Source organism: Mus musculus, chromosome 4, assembly GCF_000001635.26.
Source record: "Mus musculus strain C57BL/6J chromosome 4, GRCm38.p6 C57BL/6J".
Classification (NCBI taxonomy): Eukaryota; Metazoa; Chordata; class Mammalia; order Rodentia; family Muridae; genus Mus; species Mus musculus.
In genome coordinates, this window is record NC_000070.6 from 113,577,915 (window position 1) to 113,602,281 (window position 24,367).

A 24,367-nucleotide genomic window follows, 5' to 3' on the forward strand; every position below is an offset into this window, starting at 1 on the left:
TGCATCTATACTCATTGCTCCAATAGTAACCCTTCCCTCATCAAATGAACACACCCTCAAGATCACTCTGGAAAAGAGGCTTTCTTTCTGATGTAGGTCCTAGGAAAATCATTGCCCTTAGACTTGACTTGTTCACAATTGGATTCCAAATGACACAATTTCACACAATAAAAATACCAGATATGTTAAGTCCAGAGACCTACTGAAGCTTCTTCACAGTATCTTTGTTTATGACACTCTTTCCTGCATCTGAATCACTAAGCATTTATATATTGGTGATCTCGAGGTATTGGATGACCTAGCAAATTAGCATGATACATATCAATATCAATTTTCTCCCCTTCCACTTTCTATAGGTGGTACCTTGGCCTTTAAAAGTCTAAGAACTTGTTTGTCGTAAGATATTCACATTTTTAAACACCAAGGTCCCGATGAAAATCTGCCCTGCATCTGGTACTCATATATTTAGGTTTACCACTGAAACCAATGGAAGGTTATAATCAGTGAAGGCTTCTACAGAGCTTGTATAGTCATTTTTAAATGCGGTAGGGATTTTCTTTGCTCCATAAAGTTTTCCCAGAGAACTTAAAGCTGCAAAGCAATATTGGTCTTTCCTTTTCAGCATGAATGAATTGTGTCTGAACTTGGATATCAGAGTGCTGCCCTTGACCTCACACCTGCTCTCTTAGTATCCTCATTCCACTTGTTCTGCCCTGTGGATCTATATTCCTGCCTGATACCTAGAATTTCATATTTTAGTGAAAAAGTCACTACATGCCAGGCTTAATAGTCACTGTCGGTGAATCTAGTGCACCCCTTTGTCTACTTTGTATTTTATATATCCCATCTTTATTGCATAAAGTTTTTATGAACTAAACCTAAATAACAATGTAAGTCATTCAGATCTGTCAAAGCAATTTCCACATCTTAAGGATCACATCATACCATGGGGCTTTGCAAAATTAATGTAATTCTTAGCCAGGATCTAATTATCTTTATATTTGTGGTTCTATAAACAACTTATTAACAATATTGTAACTTGTCTCTGTAAACACTCTAGTACACAAAGTATAAAATCATGATATCTGTAGTTTCGAGTTATATTAGATAAAATATTAATTTCCTGGTGCATCATATTATGTCCTAAAAAGAAAATTTTCTATTATTTATAGCTGAATGAATCAACATCATGCACTCATACCATATGCTCATATACACTTTTCTACCCCTCTGTTCCCACATATCATATACAGTCTTATGAATGGCCACTTTAGATTGAGTTATATCAAATTTCCACATCCAGCATATTGCAGTGGTTTATGATTCCTTAAAGATTTTCCCTGAAAAATCTAGGTCAGAAACTGTGGGCAAAATACTATCAATACAATAAATGTAATTGATTGGAGAACTTATCTACGAATTATATCTGGTGGTTATAACACAAAGCATTTTCTTGCACAAATATTGACATAGAGTTTAACTATTTAACATTACCCATAAAAAACCTTTCCTCTGATATCTGGTTATGGTGTAAGTAGGTACAATAGAGCAAAATTTCCTTCGTTCTTCTCAGTACAAAGGGTAGTAAAAAAGCAGTTTTTAAATAATATACTGCCAAGTACATAGGTAATAAAGAATGTAAAGGAATTCCTTAGCTGTAATGATCATATTTATTGAATTATTCTATCCTCACCTCTAAAATATGTTACCATTTTCAATTTTTCCTTTTTAATTGAATATCAAATTCAGGGGATGGCCATGTTTTATCAGACTCCTCTGAATATTTTGACTCTAGCTGCAATGTTCCAGATGTCCAAGCTCCTATTATATTTATTTTGTCATGTGCCATTGCTCTATTCATAAACCCATGTGAGGTAATAATTTTAAGAGGAGAGATCTTGGCATTTCATTCATGGGCCCTCATTTAATTTGGAAATTCCGTTGATGTTATGTCTTCTGATTGAAAATTTTCAGAGACAGAAGTTGTGTTTCATAAGATATATCAATATCTTCACCCAGGGCATCCACAATAAATTTTGTCAGCGGCTATTTCTTGAATCACAATATTAACCATGGACCCAATTGTTGTAAAAGTTCCCTTTCTCATAAATTTATAGCGACATCATCCACATAAGGCCCCAAATTTCACATTGTACCTTCTATTCTCACACATTTAACTCTTTAGACTGTGGTTTTTTTTTTTGTTTTTTGTTTTTATCTTGGAAAACTTACTACCTCCAATTAACTGAGTATAAACCTTTTAAAGGTACTATTCTATGTTCTAAGATTTCCTTGAAATCATAGTTACATAAGACCCTATTTCGACCTTGATTCTTATTTTAATATCATTTACTTGCAATTTTACTTTTGGCTTGAATCATTAACAACTGAGAATTAACACACTCTGTTGTACTTCCAAACACTCCTGTTGTTTCTTCTGGTTTAGTATTGTCCTAGAGCAAGGGATATAATAGCAGGTCTGTTATTTCACTAAAACCATTTAACTGTATCTCTAGTTTTTCAGAGACTAAAGGTTTAATTTCTTTTTTGATATCTTCAATGATGATACCTTGATCCACAGTGGAATTTTGAAGAAACAACTGAATTCTTTCCAACAACAAATCTTTTGTTTCTAGGGAAAAAGACAAATAAATTCAATTAGTTATTTTTATATTGCTGAGTTTTGGTGGATAGAGTAAGATATTTATGTATTGCCAAGTCTAGAGCAACACTGCCTGCAGTAGTACTCTTTTTTTTTCTTTTTTAATATTTTTAATTAGGTGTTTTTTTCATTTACATTTCCAATGCTATCCCCAAAAGTCCCCCATACCCTCCCACCCACTCCCCTACTCACCCACTCCCACTTTTTGGCCCTGGCATTCCCCTGTACTGAGGCATATAAAGTTTGCATGACCATTGGGCCTCTCTTTCCAGTGATGGCCAACTAGGCCATCTTTTAATACATATGCAGCTAGAGACAAGAGCTCCAAGGTACTGGTTAGTTCATATTGTTGTTCCACCTATAGGGTTGCAGATCCCTTTGGCTCCTTGGGTAATTTCTCTAGCTCCTCCATTGGGGGCCCTGTGATCCATCCAATAGCTGACTGTGAGCATCCACTTCTGTGTTTGCTAGGCACTAGCATATTCTCACAAGAGACAACTATATCAGGGCACTTTCAGCAAAATCTTGCTAGTGTATGCAATGGTGTCAGCGTTTCGACGTTGATTATTGGATGGATCCCAGGATATGGCAGTCTCTAAATGGTTCATTATTTTGTCTCTACTCCAAAATTTGTCTCTGTAACTCCTTCCATGGGTGTTTTGTTCCCAATTCTAAGAAGGGGCATAGTGTCCACACTTTGGTCTTCTTTCTTCTTAAGTTTCATGTATTTCGCAATTGTATCTTATATCTTGGGCATCTATGTTTCTGGGCTAATATACACTTATTAGTGAGTACATATCATGTGAGTACGTTCGTGATTGGGTTACGTCACTCAGGATGATAACCTCCATGTCCAACCATTTGGCTAGGAATTTCATAAATTCATTCTCTTTAATAGCTGAGTAGCACTCCATTGTTTATATGTACCACATTTTTTGTATACATTCCTCTGTTGAGAGGCATCTGGGTTCTTTCCAGCCTCTGGCTATTATAAATAAGGCTGCTATGAACATAGTGGAACATGTTTATTTCTTACTAGTTGGAACATCTTCTGGATATATGCCCAGGAGTGGTATTGCTGGATCCTCCAGTAGTACAATGTCCAGATTTCTGAGGAAATGCCAGACTGATTTCCAGAGTGGTTGTACAAGATTGCAATCCCACCAACAATGGAGGAGTATTCCTCTTATTCCACATCTTCACCAGCATCTCCTGACACCTGCATTTTTGATCTTAGCCATTCTGAGTGGCGTGAGATAGAATCTCAGGGTTGTTTTGATTTGCATTTCCCTGATGATTAAGGATGCTGAACATTTTTTCAGGTGCTTCTCAGCCATTTGGTATTCCTCACTTGACAATTCTTTTTTTTAGCTCTGAGCCCATTTTTTAATGGGGCTATTTGATTTTCTGGAGTACACCTTCTTGAGTTCTTTATATATACTGGATATTAGTCCCCTTTCTGATTTAGGGTAGGTAAAGATCCTTTCCCAATCTGTTGGTGCCCCTTTTGTCTTATTGAGGGTGTCTTTTGCCTTACAGAAGCTTTGCAGTTTCATGACGTCCCATTTGTCTATACTTGATCTTACAGCACAAGCCATTGCTGTTCTAATAAGTTGTTTTTCCCCTGTGCCCATATCTTCGAGGCTTATCCCCACTTCCTCCTCTATAAGTTTCAGTGTCTCTGGTTTTATGTGAAGTTCCTTGATCCACTTAAATTTGACCTTAGTACAGGGAGATAGAAATGGATCAATTTGCATTCTTCTACATGATAATCCCCATTTGTGCAAGCACCATTTGTTGAAAATGCTGTCTTTTTTCCAGTGGATTGTTTTAGCTCCCTTGTCGAAGATCAAGTGACCCATACATGTGTGTGTTCATTTCTGGGTCTTCAATACTATTCCATTGGTCTACTTGTCTGTAGCTATACCAGTACCATGCAGTTTTTATCACAATTGCTCTGTAGAACAGCTTTAGGTCAGGCATGGTTATTCCTCCAGAGGTTCTTTTATCCTTGAGAAGAGTTTTTGCTAACCTAGGTTTTTTGTTATTCCAGATGAAATTGCAGATTGCTCTTTCTAATTCGTTGAAGAATTGAGTTGGAATTTTGATGAAGCTTGCATTGAATCTGTAGATTGTTTTTGGCAAGATAGCTATTTTTACAATGTTGATCCTGCCAATCCATGAGTGTGGGTGATCTTTCCATCTTCTGAGATCTCCTTTAATTTCTTTCTTCAGAGACTTGAAGTTCTTATCATACTGATCTTTCTCTTCCTTAGTTAGAGTCACGCCAAGTTATTTTATAGTATTTGTGACTATTGAGAAGTTTGTTGTTTCCCTAATTTCTTTCTCAGCCTGTTTATTCTTTGTGTAGATAAAGTCCATTGACTTGTTTGAAATAATTTTATATCCAGGTACTTCACCGAAGCTGTTTATCAGGTTTAGGAGTTTTCGGTGAAATTTTTAGTGTCACTTATATATACTATCATAGTGTCTAAAAAAAAAAAGTGATATTTAGACTTCTTCCTTTCCAATTTGTATCCTCTTGATCTGCTTTTGTTGTCAAATTGCTCTGGCTAGGACTTCAAGTACAATGTTGAATAGGTAGGGAGAAAGTGGGCAGCCTTGTCCAGTCCCTGATTTTAGTGGGATTACTTCCAGCTTCTCAACATTTACTTTGATGTTGGCTACTGGTTTGCTGTAGATTGATTTTATCATGTTTAGGTATGGGCCTTAACTATCTGATCTTTCCAAGACTTTTATCATGAATGGGTGTTGGATTTTGACAAATGCTTTCTCTGAATCTAGGGAGATGTTCATGTGTTTTTTGTCTTTGAGTTTGTTTATATAATGTTTTACGTTGATGGATTTCCATATATCAAACCATCCCTGCATGCCTGGAATAAAACAAACTTGGTCAGGATGGATGATTGTTTTAATGTGTTTTTGGATTCTGTTAGCAAGAATTTTATTGGGTATTTTTGCATCGATATTCATAAGGGAAATTGGTCTGAAGTTCTCTATCTTTGTTGGGTCTTTCTGTGGTTTAGGTATCAGAGTAATTGTGGCTTCATAGAAAGAGGTGGGTAGAGTACCTTCTACTTCTATTTTGTGGAATAGTTTGGGCAAAACTGGAATGAGATCTTCTTTGAAGGTCTGATAGAACTCTGCACTAAACCCATCTTGTCCTGGGCTTTTTTTGGTTGGGAGACTATTAATGACTGCTTCTATTTCTTTAGGAGATATGGGACTGTTTAGATTGTTAACCTGATCCTGATTTAACTTTGGTAGCTGGTATCTGTCTAGAAATTTGTCCATTTCATCCAGGTTTTTCAGTTATGTTGAGTATAACCTTTTGTAGAAGGATCCGATAGTGTTTTGGATTTCTTTAGTATCTGTTGTTATGTCTCCCTTTTTATTTCTGATTTTGTTAATTAGGATGCTCTCCCTGTGCCCTCTAGTGAGTCTGGTTAAGGGTTTATCTATCTTTTTGTTTTTCTGAAAGGAATAGCTCCTCGTTTGGATGATTCTTTGAATAGTTCTTGTTTGCACTTGGTTGATGTCTGCCCTGAGTTTGAATATTTCTTGCTGTCTACTCCTCTTGGATGAATTTGCTTCCTTTTTTTCTAGAGCTTTTAGGTGTGTTGTCAAGCTGCTAGTGTGTGCTCTCTCTAGTTTCTTTTTGGAGGCACTCAGAGCTATGAGTTTCCTTCTTAGAAATGCTTTCATTGTGTCCCATAACTTTGGGTATGTTTTAGATTTATTTTCATTAAACACTAAAAAGTCTTTAATTTCTTTCTTTATTCCTTCCTTGACAAAGGTATCATTGAGAAGAGTGTTGTACCCTTTTCACGTGAATGTTGGCTTTCAATTATTTATGTTGTTATTGAAGATCAGCCTTAGTCCATGGTGGTCTGATAGGGTACATGGGAAATTTTCAATTTTTTTTGTATCTCTTGAGGCCTGTTTTGTGACAAATTATATAGTCAGTCTTGAAGTTACCACGAGGTGCTGAGAAGAAGGTATATCCTTTTGTTTTAGGATAAAATGTTCTGTAGATTTCTGTTAAGTCCATTTGTTTCATGACTTCTGTTAGGTTCATTGTGTCCCTGTTTAGTTTCTGTTTCCACGATCTGTCCATTGATGAAAGTGGTGTGTTGAAGTCTCCCACTATTATTGTGTGAGGTTCAATGTGTGCTTTGAGCTTTACTAAAGTTTCCTTAATGAATGTGGCTGCCCCTGCATTTGGAGCATAGATATTCAGAATTGAGTGTTCTTCTTGGAGGATTTTGCCTTTGGTGGGTATTAAGTGTCCCTCCTTGTCTTTTTTGATAACTTTGTGTTGGAAATTGATTTTTTTTCGATCTTAAAATGGCTACTCCAGCATGTTTCTTCAGACCATTTGCTTGGAAAATGATTTTCCAGTCTTTCACTTTGAGGTAGGGTCTGTCTTTTTTCCTGAGATTCAGTTCCCTCTTAGCAGCAATATGTTGGGTCCTGTTTTTGTAGCCAGTCTGTTAGTCTATGTCTTTTTATTGGGGAATTGAGTCCATTGATATTAAAAGATATTAATGAAACATAATTGTTGCTTCCTATTATTTTTGTTGTTAGAGTTGGCATTCTGTTCTTGTGGCTGTCTTCTTTTAGGTTTGTCGAATGATTACTTTCTTGCTTTTTCTAGGGCGTGTTTTCCGTTCTTGTATTGTTTTTTTTTTTTTTTTGTTGTTATTATCCTTTGAAGGGCTGGATTCGTGGCAAGATAATATGTGAATTTGGGTTTGTCGTGGAATACTTTGGTTTCTCCATCTATGGTTATTGAGAGTTTTGCTGGGTATAGTAGCCTGGGCTAGCATTTGTGTTCTCTTAGTGTCTGTATAACATCTGTCCAGAATCTTCTGGCTTTCTTAGTCTCTGGTGAAAAGTCTGGTGTAATTCTGATAGGCCTACCTTTATATGTTACTTGACCTTTTTCCCTTGCTACTTTTAATATTATATCTTTATTTAGTGCATTTGTTGTTCTGATTATTATGTGTTGGGAGGAATTTCTTTTCTGGTCCCGTCTATTTGGAATGCTGTAGGCTTCTCGTATGTTCATGGGCATGTCTTTCTTTAGGTTCGGGAAGTTTTCTTCTATAATTTTGTTGAAGATATTTGCTGGTCCTTTAAGTTGAAAATCTTCATTCTCATCTACTCCTATTATCTGTAGGTTTGGTCTTCTCATTGTGTCCTGGATTTCCTGGATGTTTTGAGTTAGGGTCTTTTTGCATTTTGTATTTTCTCTGATTGTTGTGCCCATGTTCTATATGAAATCTTCTGCACTTGAGATTCTCTCTTCCATCTCTTGTATTCTGTTGCTAATGCTTGCATCTATGGTTCGAGATTTCTTTACTAGGATTTCTATCTCCAACATTGCCTCACTTTGGGTTTTCTTTATTGTGTCTACTTCCCTTTTTAGGTATTGGATGGTTTTATTCAATTCTATCACCTGTTTGGTCATGTTTTCCTCCAATTCTTTAAGGGATTTTGAGCTTCCTCTTTAAAGTTTTCTACCTGTTTTGCAGTGTTCTCCTGTATTTCTTTAAGTGAGTTATTAAAGTCCTTCTTGATGTCCTCTACCATCATCATGAGATATGCTTTTAAATCTGGGTCTCACTTTTCCATTGTGTTGGGGTGCCCAGGACTGGGTGGGGTGGGAGTGCTGTGTTCTGATGATGCTAAGTGGTCTTGGTTTCTGTTAGTAAGATTCTTACATTTGCCTTTCACCATCTGGTAATTTCTGGAGTTAGTTATTATAGTTGTCTCTGGTTAGAGCTTGTTCCTCAGGTGATTATGCTAGCCTCTATCAGCAGACTTTGGAGACTAGATCTCTCCTGAGTTTCAGTGGTCAGAGTACTCTTTGCAGGCAAGCTCTCCTCTTCCAGGGAAGGTGCCCAGATATCTGGCGTTCGAACCTGCCCCCTGGCAGAAGTTGTGTTCCATTCAGCAGAGGTCCTAAGATCCTGTGGAGAGTCCTGTGAGGACTTTGGGTGTGTCCACTGACTCCATGCCCAAGGTGCCTCGGTGCTGGTGCTGACCGGAAGGGACTTGTGACCATCGTCAGGCCAGGTTTTCTGCTTCCCGAGTTAATGCTGTCTCAGGTCCCAATGCAATTGGATTGGAGCAGAAATTGTGGTCCACTCACCAGAGATCCTGAGATCCTATGGAGAGTCCTGTGGGGACCTTGGGGGTGTCAACAGACTCCGTGCCCAAGGTGCCCCGGAGCTGGTCGCAGTAGCATTCTTTAGTCTTATATAACTTCATTGAAATGTTTCTGCTTGATTATTATTTTATTGCTGACAAGAGATAAATGGTTTGTAATTTTCACTTCCTGGCCTCCAGCAAGGTCTCTGTTCATTTTCTGATGGCAGGAGAAGACCTGGTGTACCTCTTTTGGATCTATACTTGGTTTTGCAATAGTAACCCTTCCCTAGTCAAATGAAAACATCCTCAAGATCACTTCAAGAAAGAGGTTTTCTTCTGATTTATACCTACAACAATCATTAACATTGGAGTAGAATTTTTCACAATTCTGTTCTAAATGCCAATATTTATCATAATAAATAAAGAAATATTTTAACCACAAAGACTTAGAGTGGCTTTTCACAATATCTTTATATATGATCCTGTTTCCTGAAACTAAATAACTAGGTATTTACACCTTGGTGATATCTAGGTTTAGTATTACCTAACAAATTAGCATGCTACATATCAGGACCAATTTCAGTTTTATCCCTCTCTACTTCTCCATAGGTGTTGCCTAGGATGTTAGTATTCTACAAACTTGTTTTTCATACGATATTGACATTTTCAAACACTAAGGTCCTATCCAAGACTGCCTTGCATCTGGTTCTGATATGATCAGTTATACCTCTAAAACAGTATGAGGTTATAAAGAGTGAAGACTTATACAGAGATTGTATAACATTTGTAACTAAGGTAGGTATTTTCCTTTCTCTCAAAGCTTTTACAAAATAACTTAAAGCTTCCAAGCAACACTGTGCTTTCCATTTCAGTGTGGTCTAATTGAGACTGAATTTGGATATCACGGCATGGCCCTTGAACTATCACTGTCTCTCCCTCATCTTCATTCCACATGTTCTGCTTCATTGATCAATATTCCTCTCTGGTTCATAGTATTTGATATTTTAGTAAAAATATCCCTAGCATGCTAGCTGACAAATTCATCTTTAGGTGAACCTTAAAGAAACATTTGTCTACATTGTCCTGTACATATATCCCAACTTTATCTCGAGTATTATTTAAGAACTAAAGCTAAATAAGAATTTAAGACATTTAGATCTGTCAAAGCCTTTTCTGTCTCTGAAAAATTACAACAAACCATGTGTCTCAGCAAAACTAATGAAGTTCAATGTAGGGAGCCACCCTCACATTCGCCGTTGCAAGATGGCGCTGACATCCTGTGTTCTAAGTGGTAAACAAATAATCTGCGCATGTGCCAAGGGTAGTTCTCCACTCCATGTACTCTGCCTTCCCTGTGACGACAACTCGGCCGATGGGCTCCAGCCAATCAGGGAGTGACACATCCTAGGAGGAGGATAATTCTTAAAAGGGACGGGGTTTCGCGATTCTCTCTCTTGCTCTCTTGCTCTCTGGCTCCTGAAGATGTAAGCAATAAAGCTCTCTTGCACTCTTTCTCTCTCTCTCTCTCTCTTGCTCTTGCTCTCTTGCTATTGCTCTCTTGCTCCTGAAGATGTAAGCAATAAAGCTTTTGCCGCAGAAGATTCTGGTTTGTTGTGTTCTTCCTGGCCGGTCGCGAGAACGCGTGTAAGAGTTGGTGCCGGAACCCGGGACGAAAAAACCCGGGACGGGAATTACCACCACCGGCGCAAGGAAGATCCCTCATTCCAGAACCAGAACTGCGGGTCACGGTCATAAAGTGTTCCTGTAAAACAGACTGTTGAGAAGGATCCGGTGTGGATTCAGAACTCTTCAGCTGGGGAATGGTGGTAATGAAGTGTTCCCATAAAACAGACTGTTGAGAAGTATTCAACTGCGTGAATTCAGAACTCTTCAGCTGGGGAACAGGGTACCCGTAAGTATAGCTTTACAAGGTAAGTCTGGTCTTGAACTTTCTAACGAAATTCAAGACAGTCTATCAGAAGTAAAGTGGGAAATAGCTTTACAAGGTATGTTTGGCCTTGAACTTTCTCTAGTGTGAGGAGCCTTTTTGTTCCTTTTCACATGTTATCAAGTGGTTAAGGCAGGGCTGAAAATTCTGGATGAAATTCAGGGCAATCTATCAGAAGTAAAGCGGGGAGAGAGAGTAGGAGCAAAGAGGAAATATGGTGCACAAAATAAGTATACAGGCCTTTCCAAGGGTCTTGAACCCGAGGAAAAGTTTAGGTCAGGTAAGAATACCTGGGGAGAGATTGGAAGGAAGGAGAAGGAAAAAGAAAAGAAAAAAGATCAATCAGCAGAGGTTTCTAGGAGAAGGAACCTATACTCATCACTAGATGAGCACAAGGAGTCAGTTCTTAGTAGTTCTGAATCAGATGAAAAGGCTATTAGGGCCTGGAAGGTGCTCTCCCGAACAGGTGAAGCCACTGGACAACTAACAAAGATCGTCCAGAAACCCCAGGAGTCTTTCTCAGATTTTGTGGCCAGAATGACAGAGGCAGCAGAGCGTATTTTTACAGATTTGGAGCAAGCTGCACCTCTGATAGAACAACTCATTCATGAGCAAGCCACGCAGGAATGCCGAGCGGCCTTAGCCCCAAGAAAGAACAAAGGTTTACAAGACTGGCTCAGGGTTTGTCAGAAGCTCAGGGGACCTCTCACCAATGCAGGCTTATCGGCCGCCATCCTCCAATCCCAAAAATGCTCCATGGGCAGAAATGAATCAACGCATAGTTCTTGCTCAGGAACAACTAGATGTATTATGGCAAATAGCTCAGCTGGGATGTGAACAAAAGTTTCCAGGATTTTCCGTTACTTCCATTCAGTATGAGAAAATTTACTAGGGCAGCTAATTTGTCAAAAAGTCTTTCTCAGTATATGTTACAGAATTGGATGGCTGAATTTGAACAGACCCTTTGGGAATTGAGACTTGCCATCATTCAGGTCAACTCCACACGCTTGGACCTGTCCCTGATCAAAGGATTACCCAATTGGATCTCCTCAGCATTTTCCTTCTTTAAAGAATGGGTGGGGTTGATATTATTTGGAGATACACTTTGCTGTGGATTAGTGTTGCTTCTTTGGTTGGTCTGTAAGCTTAAGGCCCAAACTAGAAGAGACAAGGTGGTTATTGTCCAGGCACTTGCAGCTCTATAACATGGTGCTTCCCCTGATATATCTATGCTTAAGCAATAGGTAGCTGGCCATTCAGCTCTTGCACCCCACGAGGCTAGTCTCATTGCACAGGATAGAGTGAGTGTGCTTCAGCAGCCCGAGAGAGTTGCACGGCTAAGCACTGCAGTAGGAGGGCTCTGCGGCATATATGAGCCTATTCTAGGGAGACATGTCATCTTTCAAGAAGGTTGAGTGTCCAAGTGTCCTTCTCCCCAGGAAAAATGACATGGGACTAGACCAGGACCCATCTGGGTGATGAGCCTGGGAGGAGGTTATGTGTACGGCTCCTTTACCTGCACACTGGGGATTTGACCTCTATCTCCACTCTCATTAATATGGGCGGCCTATTGCTCTTATTAAAAGAAAAGGGGGAGATGTAGGGCGCCGCCCTCACATTCGCTGTTGCAAGATGGCGCTGACATCCTGTGTTCTAAGTGGTAAACAAATAATCTGCGCATGTGCCAAGGGTAGTTCTCCACTCCATGTCCTCTGCCTTCCCCGTGACGACAACTCGGCCTATGGGCTGCAGCCAATCAGGGAGTGACACGTCCTAGGTGGAGGATAATTCTCCTTAAAAGGGATGGGGTTTCGCCATTCTCTCTCTTGCTCTCTTGCTCTCTGGCTCCTGAAGATATAAGCAATAAAGCTCTCTTGCACTCTTGCTCTCTTGCTCTCTTGCTCTCTTGCTCTCTTGCTCTCTTGCTCTCTTGCTCTCTTGCTCTCTTGCGCTCTGGCTCCTAAAGATGTAAGCAATAGAGCTCTTGCTCTTGCTCTCTTGCTCTCTGGCTCCTGAAGATGTAAGCAATAAAGCTTTGCCGCAGAAGATTCCGGTTTGTTGCGTCTTTCCTGGCAGGTCGCGAGAATGCGGGTAAGAGTTCAAGGCCAGAATACAATAATCTTTATAGTTGGGGTTCTATAAACAAGTTACTAAAAACATTGTAACCTGTGTATGCAAACACTCTAATACACAAAGTGGAAAATCTTGATATCTATACCTCAACATTATATCAGTTAAAATATTAATTTCCTGTTTTCACCTTATGCCCTAAAAAATTCTATTATTTATAGCTGAGTTAAACACCACAACTTATCCATACCGTATGCTCATGTACACTTTTCTAATCCTCTGTTCACAGACTTCAAATATAATCTTCTGCATGGCCTCTTTAGATTGAGTTATTTCAAATTTTCATATTCAAAATACTGGTTTATTTGTGACCTTAAAGGTTTTTTTTTTTTTTTTTTTTTTTTTCCTGAAGAGTCTGTGTCAGAAGCTTCCAACCAATTTTCTTCCATGTAATAAAAATAATTGACTGGATAATCGATCTATAAAATATTTCTGGTGGTTGTTGCACAAAGTCTTTTCTTGAACAAATATTGACATAGCGTTAGACTATTTAACATACCTCTTAGAAGATGTTTAACATATATCTGTTTTTGGAGTAAGTAGGTACAATAGAGGAAAATTTTCTTTGTCTTTTTCAGTAAAAGTTGTAGTACAAAAGCAGGTGTTTCAGCCATTTTCTATAAAGTATTAGATAATAAAGATTGTAGAGAAACTCCCTGGCTGTAATGCTCATATTCATTGAATTGTTCTATAGTCACCTCTAAAATTTGTTACTAGTTTGAAATTTTCTATTAAGAATAAAAACAAATAATAAATGCAGGTGATGTCCATGGTTTGGCAGATTCCTCTATATATTTATTCTCTTATGGACCTTGTACGCGATGATTAAGCTGCTATCATATTTCCTTAGTCAAGTGCTATTGATCTAACAATAAAGGCGTGTGAGGTAACCATTTTCAGAGTTGAGCTCTTGGCATTTCCATCATAGCTCCTCCTTTTACATGGAAACACTGCTCCTGTTATGTCTTATGATTAAACCAAGTATAGGGTTGCTTTTCATGAGATATATTAATGTCTTCCCCTAGAGCATAGAAAATATCACCCTTAATTTTATCAATATCTTTAATCACAGTACTATTAACCATGTACCCCACTTTTGTAAAAGATACATGCCACATAAACTTATGGGCCAGGGATTAACATAAGTCCCCAATTTCACCTTTTATCTTCTATTCTCACATATTTAACTCCCTATATTATATTTTTTGATCTGTGATAACTTAGAAATTATTATTCAGTGATTGTAAAACTTTTAAAGGGGCCACTCTGAGTCCTAGTAATTCTGCAAAATCATAGGTACCTCCTATTTCCTCCAAGTTGCCTAATACAATACCATATACTTGCAATTTTAATGTTTTCCTTGGATCTGTAACAAATGAAAATTAACACTCTTTCTTATACTTCCAAACATTCCTGTTGCTTCTCCTGGATTAGTTTTTCCTGAGAACAGGGAAATATTAGCAGCTGGGCACTTTCACTAATGCCATTAAACCTTTTCTTTACTTTTTCAGACACCAAAGGTTTAATTTCTGTTTTCATAACTTCAATGAAGATTCTGTGATTCACAGTGGAATTTTGAAGAATCAACTGACTTATCAACAACAGCTGAAATTTTGTTTCTAAGGGCAAAGGACAATAAATTCAAATCACAGTTTTCATGCCATAGAGTTTTAGTAGTAAAGACTAAGATATTTACCTTATCCCAAGTCTAGAGCAGCACTGGCAGCAGTAACATGGATTAGATTTGTAAAACTTCACGGAGACATTTCTGCCTGTTTTTCTTTTCTGGCTGACAAGAGGAAAATGGCCAGTATTTTTTGCTCTGTGCCCTCCAGCTAGGACTCCATTTCATTTACTGATAGCAGGAAAAGTCCTGGTGTACCTTTTTTCGATCTACACTCACTGTTCCAATAGCAACCCTTCCCTCATCAAATGAACACACCTTCAAAAATACTTGGAATTAGAAGCTTTTTTTCTGATTTATACCTAGGACAATCATTACCCTTAGAGTTACTTGTTCACAATTATGTTCCTAATGACTAAATTGCCCACAATAAAAGTACCACATATTTTAAGAACAGAGGCCTAGATCAGATTGTTCACGATGTCTTTGTTTATGAGTCTGTTTCCTCTAACTGTATCAGTGGGCATTTACACATTAGTGATCTGTAGGTAGTGGATGATCTAGCAAGTTAGCATATTTCCAATATCAGAACCAATATCAGTTTTATCCCTCTCTGTCCATAGGTCGTTCCTAGGCCTTTAGTTTTCTACTAAGGTTTTGGCCATAATTTATTCATAATTTCAAACACTAATACCCTTATCCTAACCTGCCTTGCATCTGGTTCTCATGTCATTAGGTTTACCACTGAATCCAATCAGTGAAGACATCTACAGAGCTTGTATAATCTTTGTAAATAATGTGTGAATTATGGTTTTCTCCCAAAGCTTTTCTCCAAGAACTTAAATATACAAATGTTTTTCCATTTCAGCATGGTTGAATTGAGTTTGAATTTGGATAGCAGAGTATAGCACTTGAAATACCAACTGCTTTCTCAGTATCTTATTTCCATTTGGTCTGCTTCATGTATCAATATTACCAGCTGGTAAACATCATGTGATATTTTAGTGTAATTGTCCCTATAATGACAGTTGTCACATTCATCTTTGGGTGAACCTAGCAAATCATTTTGTCTACTTTGTCCTCTATATATCTAATCTTTATTTCATAAACATTTTAAGAACTCAACCTAACAACGATGTAAGTCATAAACATACATCAAATCCTTTTCAACCTCAAAGGTCAGGTCATTGCATGGGGGATGGCACAACTAGTGAAGTTCAGAGCCAGAATCAAATTATCTTTAAATTTGTGGTTCTATATACAACTTATTTACAACATTTTAAATTGATTATGCAAAAACTCTAATGCGCAAAGTTGAAAATCATGATATTTGTAGTTTGGCAGTATATCAGTTAACATAAAAAACATCCTGTTGCATTCAACTTATGCCCTAAAAATTTAAATACTATTATTTATAGCTGAATTAAACACCACCATGCAACCAAACCATATGCTCATGTACACTTTTCTACTCCTCTGTTTACAAACATCAAATACAGTCTTCTGCATCATCACATTATATTTAGTAATATCAAACATTCATATCCAGCATACTGGAGTGGTTTGTGATTCCTTAAAGATTTTCTCTGAAGATTTTCAGTCAGAGCCTGCCAACAAAATATCATTCATGTAATAAAACTAATTGATTGGAGAATTTATTTGTAAAATATGTCTGGTTGTTATTGCATAATAGAGTTTGACTCTTTAATGTTCCCCATAGAAGACCTTTCCTCTGGTGTATATTTATGTGGTAATTATGTACAATAGAGCAAAATTTTCTTTGTCTTTCTCAAAACAAAGGGTAGTAGAAAAGCAGTTGTTTTCATTATTGTTACCAAGTATTAGGCAATATAGTTTGTAGAGGAATTCCATGGCTGAAATCCTCATATTCATTGAATTATCTATTCTTACCTCTAAAACCTATTACCATTTTCTGTTTTTCCTTTTTTATTTAAAAAAAAAAAAAAGAAATGCATGGGATGTCCAGTGTTTGGCAGAGTCCACTATATATTTTTACTCTACCTGTACTTGTTCCTGTGGGTCAACCTCCTGTCATATTTATTTTTTCAAGTGCTATTGACTTTTCCATAAAGCCTGGTGATGTAACCATTATCAGAGAAGAGCTCTTAGCATTTCTGGCATGGCTCCTCCTTTAATTTGAAAACACTCTTCCTGTTATTTCTTGTGATTGAAGAATTAGGAAACCCTGGGGTTACATTCCATGTTATATATCAACATCACCCCCCATTAGATCCACAGTATCACCCTAAATTTCATCAATGACTATGTCTTGAATCAAAATAATATTAGCCATGTGCCTTATTGTTGTAAAAAATCACTTTCCCATAAATTTAGTCAAGTCATTCAAATAAGACAGCAATGTTCACATTTTCCCTTTTGCTCTCACACATGCAACTCCTAATATACTTTTTTATCTCTGATAACTTACCTCTTCCTATGAACTGAATATAAACCTTTTAAAGGAGCCATTCTGATTTCTAAGATTTGGTGGAACCTGGGTGGGAAAGTGGACAGGAGAGACAAGGAGAGAGTGTGTGGTGAGGGAACATGTGATTGATTTAGATGAGGGAAAAAGACTGAAGACCCGAGGGCCAGCAGAAAGTATGGAAGCAGGCAACCTCATAGGATATGGGGTCAGAGGGACCCTCATGGATGCACCATAACCCTAGGAGATGAAAGACACTCAGGAATCAAATGGAGGGTCCTTATATGAAAGGTCTGGCAGTAGGAAGAGGGAACTTATGGAGCCCATCACCAGCAGTAAGGTAGGGCAGTATATGAGGAAGACTGCATCCATCCCACAGTCAAAACTCTAACCAATTTTTGTTCCTGTCTGAGAGAATTACAGGGATGGAAATTACAGGGATGAACCTGGAGAAAAGAAGTTCCAGAGACAGACCCAAAGTGGGATCCAGCTCAAAGGGAGGCCTGAAACTCTTACTGAGGCTATGGAGCACTCACAAAAAGGAAACTAGCATGACCATAACCCAGAAGACCCAATGGGGTTTAAAAATGGGGTCCTGTATCTGGCCTAGTGCTGGGCTACAGGGTGAAGCAGTCCTTAGGAATCTTGACTGGGCACATCCCATACATCTCCCGGGCAGGATTCAAGCTGGTAGCAGCCATAGGACCTCAATATTGTGTGTGTAGAGGAGCAATTTGAGTTCCCTGCAGAACTGCTGAAATTAGCTCCAGGTCCCCAGGCTTGCACAGAGGCCAAGGAGGATAGGTTCACTCTCTTGGGTATCACAGATGCTGCTGGATGTCCTGGAAGAGTTGAGAATGGTGTGTGGGCCCCTGGGGCTGGCTCTAGCCCAGAGCTGAAGGAAACGGACAGATAGAGGGCTCTGGCTGATTACTGTGGGGAGGATAGACATTAGCTTGCTCTGTGGGCTGCAAGCCTTGGTGGAGTCCATGTCTGGGGATGCAGTGATCCCTTTTGTTGGAGGTTATAATCACAGCTCTTTAGAGAAAGACCTGCTCCACTGCTCTAGGACAACAGATCTCTTGCCATATCAAGGGATCCATCCCATAATCAGTCTCCAAAACCTGACAGCATTGCATACACTAGCAAGATTTTGCAGAAAGGACCCTGATATAGCTGTCTCTTGTGAGACAATGCCAGGGCCTAGCAAACACAGAAATGGATGCTCACAGTCAGCTATTGAATGGATCACAGGGCCCCCAATGGAGGAGCTAGAGAAAGTACCCAAGTAGCTAAAGGGATCTGCAACCCTATAGGTGGAACAACATTATGAACTAACCAGTACCCCAGAGCTCTTGAGTCAGCTGCATATGTATCAAAAGATGGCCTTGTCTTTCATCACTGGAAAGAGAGGCCCAGTGGACATGCAAACTTTATATGCCCCAGTACAGTGGGACACCAGGGCCAAAAAGTGGGAGTGGGTGGGTAGGGGAGTAGGGGGGAGAGTATGGGGGACATTTGGGATACCATTGGAAACGTAAATAAGGAAAATACCTAATTAAAAAAAAAGTGAGTCCTTGGTTTTAAGGCATTTATTGTAGAAATGCAGAAAGAAGCAGAAAGTAGGGAAGTAGAAGCCAGCATGGACACATAGACAGATGGGGAAGGGAATGCTAAAGAGGGATGCAAAACAGCAATAATAAAAGTGTAAGTATAAGAGAGTAAGAGAAAGAGAGTAAGAGAGGGAGGAGGGGGCAAGCAGCACCTTTTAGAGAGGGTCAGGCCTACCTGGCTGTTTCAAGGTAAATATGGGAGAGGCATACGTTGCTGTTGACAGGTAACTGTGGACGTGGCCTCCAGACAATACCAGGACCTTAGGGCACTGCCCTTGGTGACTGATGGCCACATAATTATGGAGCTGGTGCCTTCTGTCAGGAGCATGCTTTCTGGGAGCATGGCACACTTACTTCCCTTCCTTACAAAGTTATCTGTTGGGTCTCCGGGGTCTAAACCCAGTTCAACCAGGGAACAGGCTGCCTTTCATAGTCCAACACCCAACAAGCATGTGAAATAGTCAGATGCAGATATTTGTACCCAACCAATGGACAGAAGCAGGTGTCCCCTTTTGTTGAATTAGGGAAAGCTGTAAAAGGGTAAGGGTAAGGCTGATCCTGTAGGAGGACTGGATTACCCTTGATTAATCTGGACCCCCATAATCTCTCAAACACTGGACCAACAAAAAGAAAGAATACACCTGCTGATATGAGGCCCCAAATACACATACAGTAGATGACTGCTCTGTTTTTGTTCATTCAGAGATGAAGAACCAAAGCATCCAGAGACTGGAGGCACCAGGCTGTTTAGAGGTTAGTTGGCATATGGATTGGGAACATCCATGTAGAGACAATGGGGTGGCGTGGAGGTATGGGATGTGGAACAGTCTGAGGGTGAATGGGGTGTGGTTGAATAAAATATGGAGTGTAAAAATATTACTTACTTAATCAAAAGATTTCTGTAAAACAGAGTTACATAAGCTCCTATTTCCAGTATGCCTCCCATTTCAATACCATTCACTTGCAATTTTAGTTTTGGACTCTGATCTTTAAAAACTGAAAATTAACACACTTTCTTGCACTTTCAAATACTCCATTTGTTTATATGATAGTAGCTTTGCAAGAACAAGATATATAGTAGCAGCTGGGCAATTTCACTAATTTCATTTTACTGTATCTCTTGTTTTTCAGAGACCAAAGTTTTAATTTTGCTTATGATATCTTCAATGATGATACCTTGATGCACAGTGGAATTTTGAAGAATCAACTGAATTTTTTCCAACAACAAATCTTTTGTCTCTATGGAAAAAGACAAATAAATTCAATTAGTTATTTTTATATCATTGAATTTGGTAGGTTAGAGTAAGATATTTATGTTTTGCCAAATCTAGAGCAGCACTGCCCGCAGTAGCATGCTTTAGATTTGTATAATTTCATGGAGGTACTTCTGCCTGCTTATTAATTTCTAGCTGACAAGAGGAAAATGCCCTGTACTTTTCACTGTCTAGTCTCCAGATATGTCCCCATTTAATTTTCTGATGGCAGGAAAAGACAAGGTGTGCCTCTCTTGGAACTACACTCATCGTTCCAATAGTAACCCTTCCCTCATCAAATGAACACTCCCTCAAAAACACTCAGAAGTGGAGACTTTCTTTATGATTTATACCTAGGAATAATATTGCCGATAGAGTTGAAATTTTCAAAATTGTGTTACACATGTTGAAATTCCCCAAAATAAAAGTACCAGATGTTTTATGACCAGATACATAGAGTGGCCTGTTCACAATAACTTTGTATAAGATCCTGCTTCCTGCAACTGAATCACTAATCATTTACACACTGGTGATATGTAGGTACAGGATGATCTAGCAAATTGGCATGTTACCTATCAGAACCAAAACAGTTTTATCTCTCTCCACTAATCCATAAGTGTTACGGTGAACTTTATTGGTTGAAAAAAATGCTTGTCATAAGATATTCACATTTTCAAACATCAAGGTCCCTATTAAAACTTACCCTGCATCTTGTTCTCATATGATTAGATTTACAACTGAAACCAATATAAGGTTATAATCAATGAAGGCTTCTACAAATCCTGTATAATCTTTATAAATAAGGTAGAAATTTTCTTTGCTCCTAAAGCTTTTCCTTAAAAACTTAAAGCTGCAAAGCCACACTGTTTTTTCTTCCTTCATTCATTCCTTCCTTCCTTCCTTCCTTCCTTCCTTCCTTCCTTCCTTCCTTCCTTCCTTCCTTCCTTCCTTCCTTCCTTTCTTCCTCTCTCTCTCTCTCTCTCTCTCTCTCTCTCTCTCTCTCTCTCTCTCTCTCTCTCTCTCTCTTTCTTTTTTTGTAAATAAATAAGTTAATATCGAATACTTTGATAGATCTTTGGAAAAAAAATTTGCTGTCTTTGGATATGGTACCATTTCCGAGAATTCATCATCACATCTGAAGTCATGAAGATTTTGTTCTAGCTATCTCCTGAGGACTTTACAGCTTTGTATCTTTCATTCATGTTGTTACTTTGTTAGCATTGAATTTGTTAAGATCCCACTTCTTCATTCAATTGTCATAGCATTTCTATTGGAAACCATTTGATCACACACTCGAGTGTTGATTCCTGAGCCTTTATCTCACTCCATTGTTCAATATGCCTATCTTGATGCCAGTGTCACGTTGATTGATTATTCTAGCAAATATTAATTTGCCCAGATAAATTGACTTGAAGTTGACTCTTTTTTAAGATAAGTTTTCCTAATCCCACAAAAGAGGTTTCAGTGAGTCTTTGCTGGATACTTCAATATATCTGTAAATGGCCTTGGGTAGTATTGATATCATAAGCCTTTCGACCTATGGAAAGTGAACATGTTTTCACCTACTGGCATATTTTAAGTATGCTAGACGTTTTTATACTATTATTAGATAATTTCTTTATTTACATTTGAAATGTTAACCCCTTTCCTTGTTTTTCCTCTGGAAAACACCTAGCCCCTACCCACTCTCCCTGCTCCCCAATCCACCCACTCACATTCCTGGTCCTGACATGCCCCTATACGGGGCATAGAGCAGACACAGGACCAAGCTCCTCTCCTACCATTGATGATCAACTAGGCCATCATCTGCTACATATATACCAAGAGCCACAAGTTCGACCATGTGTTTTTTTTTTTTTTTTTTTTTTTTTATGGTCACTTGATCTTTTTTTTTTAATTAGGTATTTTCCTCATTTACATTTCCAATGCTATCCAAAAAGTCCCCAATACACTCACCCCCCACTCCCCTACCCACATACTCCCACTCTTTGGCCCTGGTGTCCTACTGTACTGGAGCATATAAAGTTTGTTTGTCCAATGGGCCTCTCTTTCCAGTGATGAAAGACTAGGCCATCTTTTGATACATATGCAGCTAGACTCAAGAGCTCTGGGGTACTGGTTAGTTCATAATGTTGTTCCACCTATAGGGTTGCAGATCCCTTTAGCTACTTGGGTACTTTCTCTAGCTCCTCCATTGGGGGCCCTGTGATCCATCCAATAGCTGACTGTGAGCATCCACTTCTGTGTTTGCTAGGCCCTGGCATTGTCTCACAAGAGACAGCTATATCAGGGTCCTTTCTGCAAAATCTTGCTAGTGTATGCAATGGTGTCAGCGATTGGACTCTAATTATGGGATGGATCCCTGGATATGGCAGTCTTTAGATGGTCCATCCTTTCTTCACAGCTCCAAACTTTATCTCTGTAACTCTTTCCATGGGTGTTTTGTTCACAATTCTAAGAAGGGGAACAGTGTCCACACTTTGGTCTTTGTTCTTCTTGAGTTTCATGCATTTAACAAAGTGATTCTTATATCTTGGGTATCCTAAGTTTTTGGGCTAATATCCACTTATCAGTGGGTGCATATTGTGTGAGTTCCTTTGTGATTGTGTTACCTCACTCAGGATGATGCCCTCCAGGTCCATCCATTTGCCTAAGAATTTCATAAATTCATTCCTTTTAATACCTGAGTAGTACTCCATTGTATAAATGTACCGCATTTTCTTTTTCCATTCCTCTGTTGAGGGGCATCTGGGTTCTTTCCAGCTTCTGGCTATTATAAATAAGGCTGCTATGAACACAGTGGAGCAAGTGTCCTTCTTACCAATTGGAACATCTTCTGGATATATGCCCAGGAGAGGTATTGCTGGATCCTCTGGTAGTATTATGTCTAATTTTCTGAGGAACCGCCAAACTGATTTCCAGAGTAGTTGTACAAGTTTGCATTCCCACCAACAGTGGAGGAGTGTTCCTCTTTCTCCACATTTTCGCCAGCATCTGCTGTCACCTGAATTTTTGATCTTAGCTATTCTGACTGGTGTGAGGTGGAATCACAGGGTTGTTTTGAGTTGCATTTCCCTGATGATTAAGGATGTTGAACAATTTTTCAGGTGCTTTTCTGCCATTCGGTATTCCTCAGGTGAGAATTCTTTGTTCAGTTCTGAGCCCCATTTTTTAATGGGGTTATTTGGTTATCTGGAGTCCACCTTCTTGAGTTCTTTATATATATTGTATATTATTCTCCTATCTGATTTAGGATAGGTAAAGATCCTTTCCCAATCTGTTGGTTGTCTTTTTGTCTTATTGACGGTGTCTTTTGCCTTGCAGAAGCTTTGCAACTTTATGAGGTCCCATTTATCGATTCTTGATCTTACAGCACAAGCCATTGCTGTTCTGTTCAGGAATTTTTCCCCTGTGCTGATATCTTCAAGGCTTTTCCCCACTTTCTCCTCTATAAGTTTCAGTGTCTCTGGTTTTATGTGAAGTTCATTAATCCACTTAGATTTGACCTTAGTACAAGGAGATAGGAATGGATCAATTCGCATTCTTCTACATGATAACCACCAGTTGTGCCAGCACCATTTGTTGAAGATGCTGTCTTTTTTCCACTGGATGGTTTTTGCTCCCTTGTCAAGGATCAAGTGACCATAGGTGTGTGGGTTTTTATCAGGGACTTCGATTCTGTTCCATTGGTCTACTTGTCTGTCGTTATACCAGTACACTGCAGTTTTTAATCACAATTGCTTTGTAGTACAGCTTTAGGTCAGGCATGGTGATTCCACCAGAGGTTCTTTTACCGTTGAGAAGAGTTTTTGCTATCCTAGGTTTTTTGATGTTACAGATGAATTGGCAGATTGTCCTTTCTAATTCCTTGAAGAATTGAGTTGGAATTTTGATGGGGATTGCATTGAATCTGTTTATTGCTTTTGGCAAGTTACCCATTTTTACAATGTTGATCCTGCCAATCCATGAGCATGGGAGATCTTTCCATCTTCTGAGATCTCCTTTAATATCTTTCTTCAGAGACTTGAAGTTCTTGTCATACAGATCTTTCTCTTCCTTAGTTAGAGTCACGCCAAGATATTTTATATTGTTTGTAACTATTGAGAAGGGTGTTGTTTCCCTAATTTCTTTCTCAGTCTGTTTATCCTTTGTGTACAGAAAGGCCATTGACTTGCTTGAGTTAATTTTATAGCCAGCTACTTCATTGAAGCTGTTTATTTGGCTTAGGAGTTCTCTGGTGGAATTTTTAGGGTCACTTATATATACTATCATATCATCTGCAAAAAGTGATATTTTGACTTCATCTTTTCCAATTTTTATCCCCTTGATCTCCTTTTGTTGTCTAATTGCTCTAGATAGGTCTTCAAGTACAATGTTGAATAGGTAGGGAGAGAGTGGACAGCCTTGTCTAGTCCCTGATTTTAGTGGGATTTCTTCCACCTTCTCACCACTTACTTTGATGTTGGCTACTGGTTTGCTGTCGACTGCTTTTATCATGATTAGGTATGGGCCTT

The 24,367-nt window shown here is 38.7% G+C and overlaps 1 protein-coding gene across 2 annotated transcripts in view; it reads right to left on the minus strand.

Annotated features, from left to right (window-relative positions):
* Skint5 (selection and upkeep of intraepithelial T cells 5) overlaps window positions 1-24,367 on the minus strand; it is a 521,613-nt gene that overhangs the window by 100,024 nt on the left and 397,222 nt on the right. For both annotated transcript variants that reach the window (NM_001167878.1, NM_001167876.1), the window contains exons 40-41: window positions 19,777-19,839; window positions 2,570-2,632 (exon numbers count right to left, since the gene is read on the minus strand). In NM_001167878.1, coding sequence (NP_001161350.1) covers window positions 2,570-2,632; window positions 19,777-19,839 — 126 coding nt within the window. The remainder of the gene's footprint in view (window positions 1-2,569; window positions 2,633-19,776; window positions 19,840-24,367) is intronic.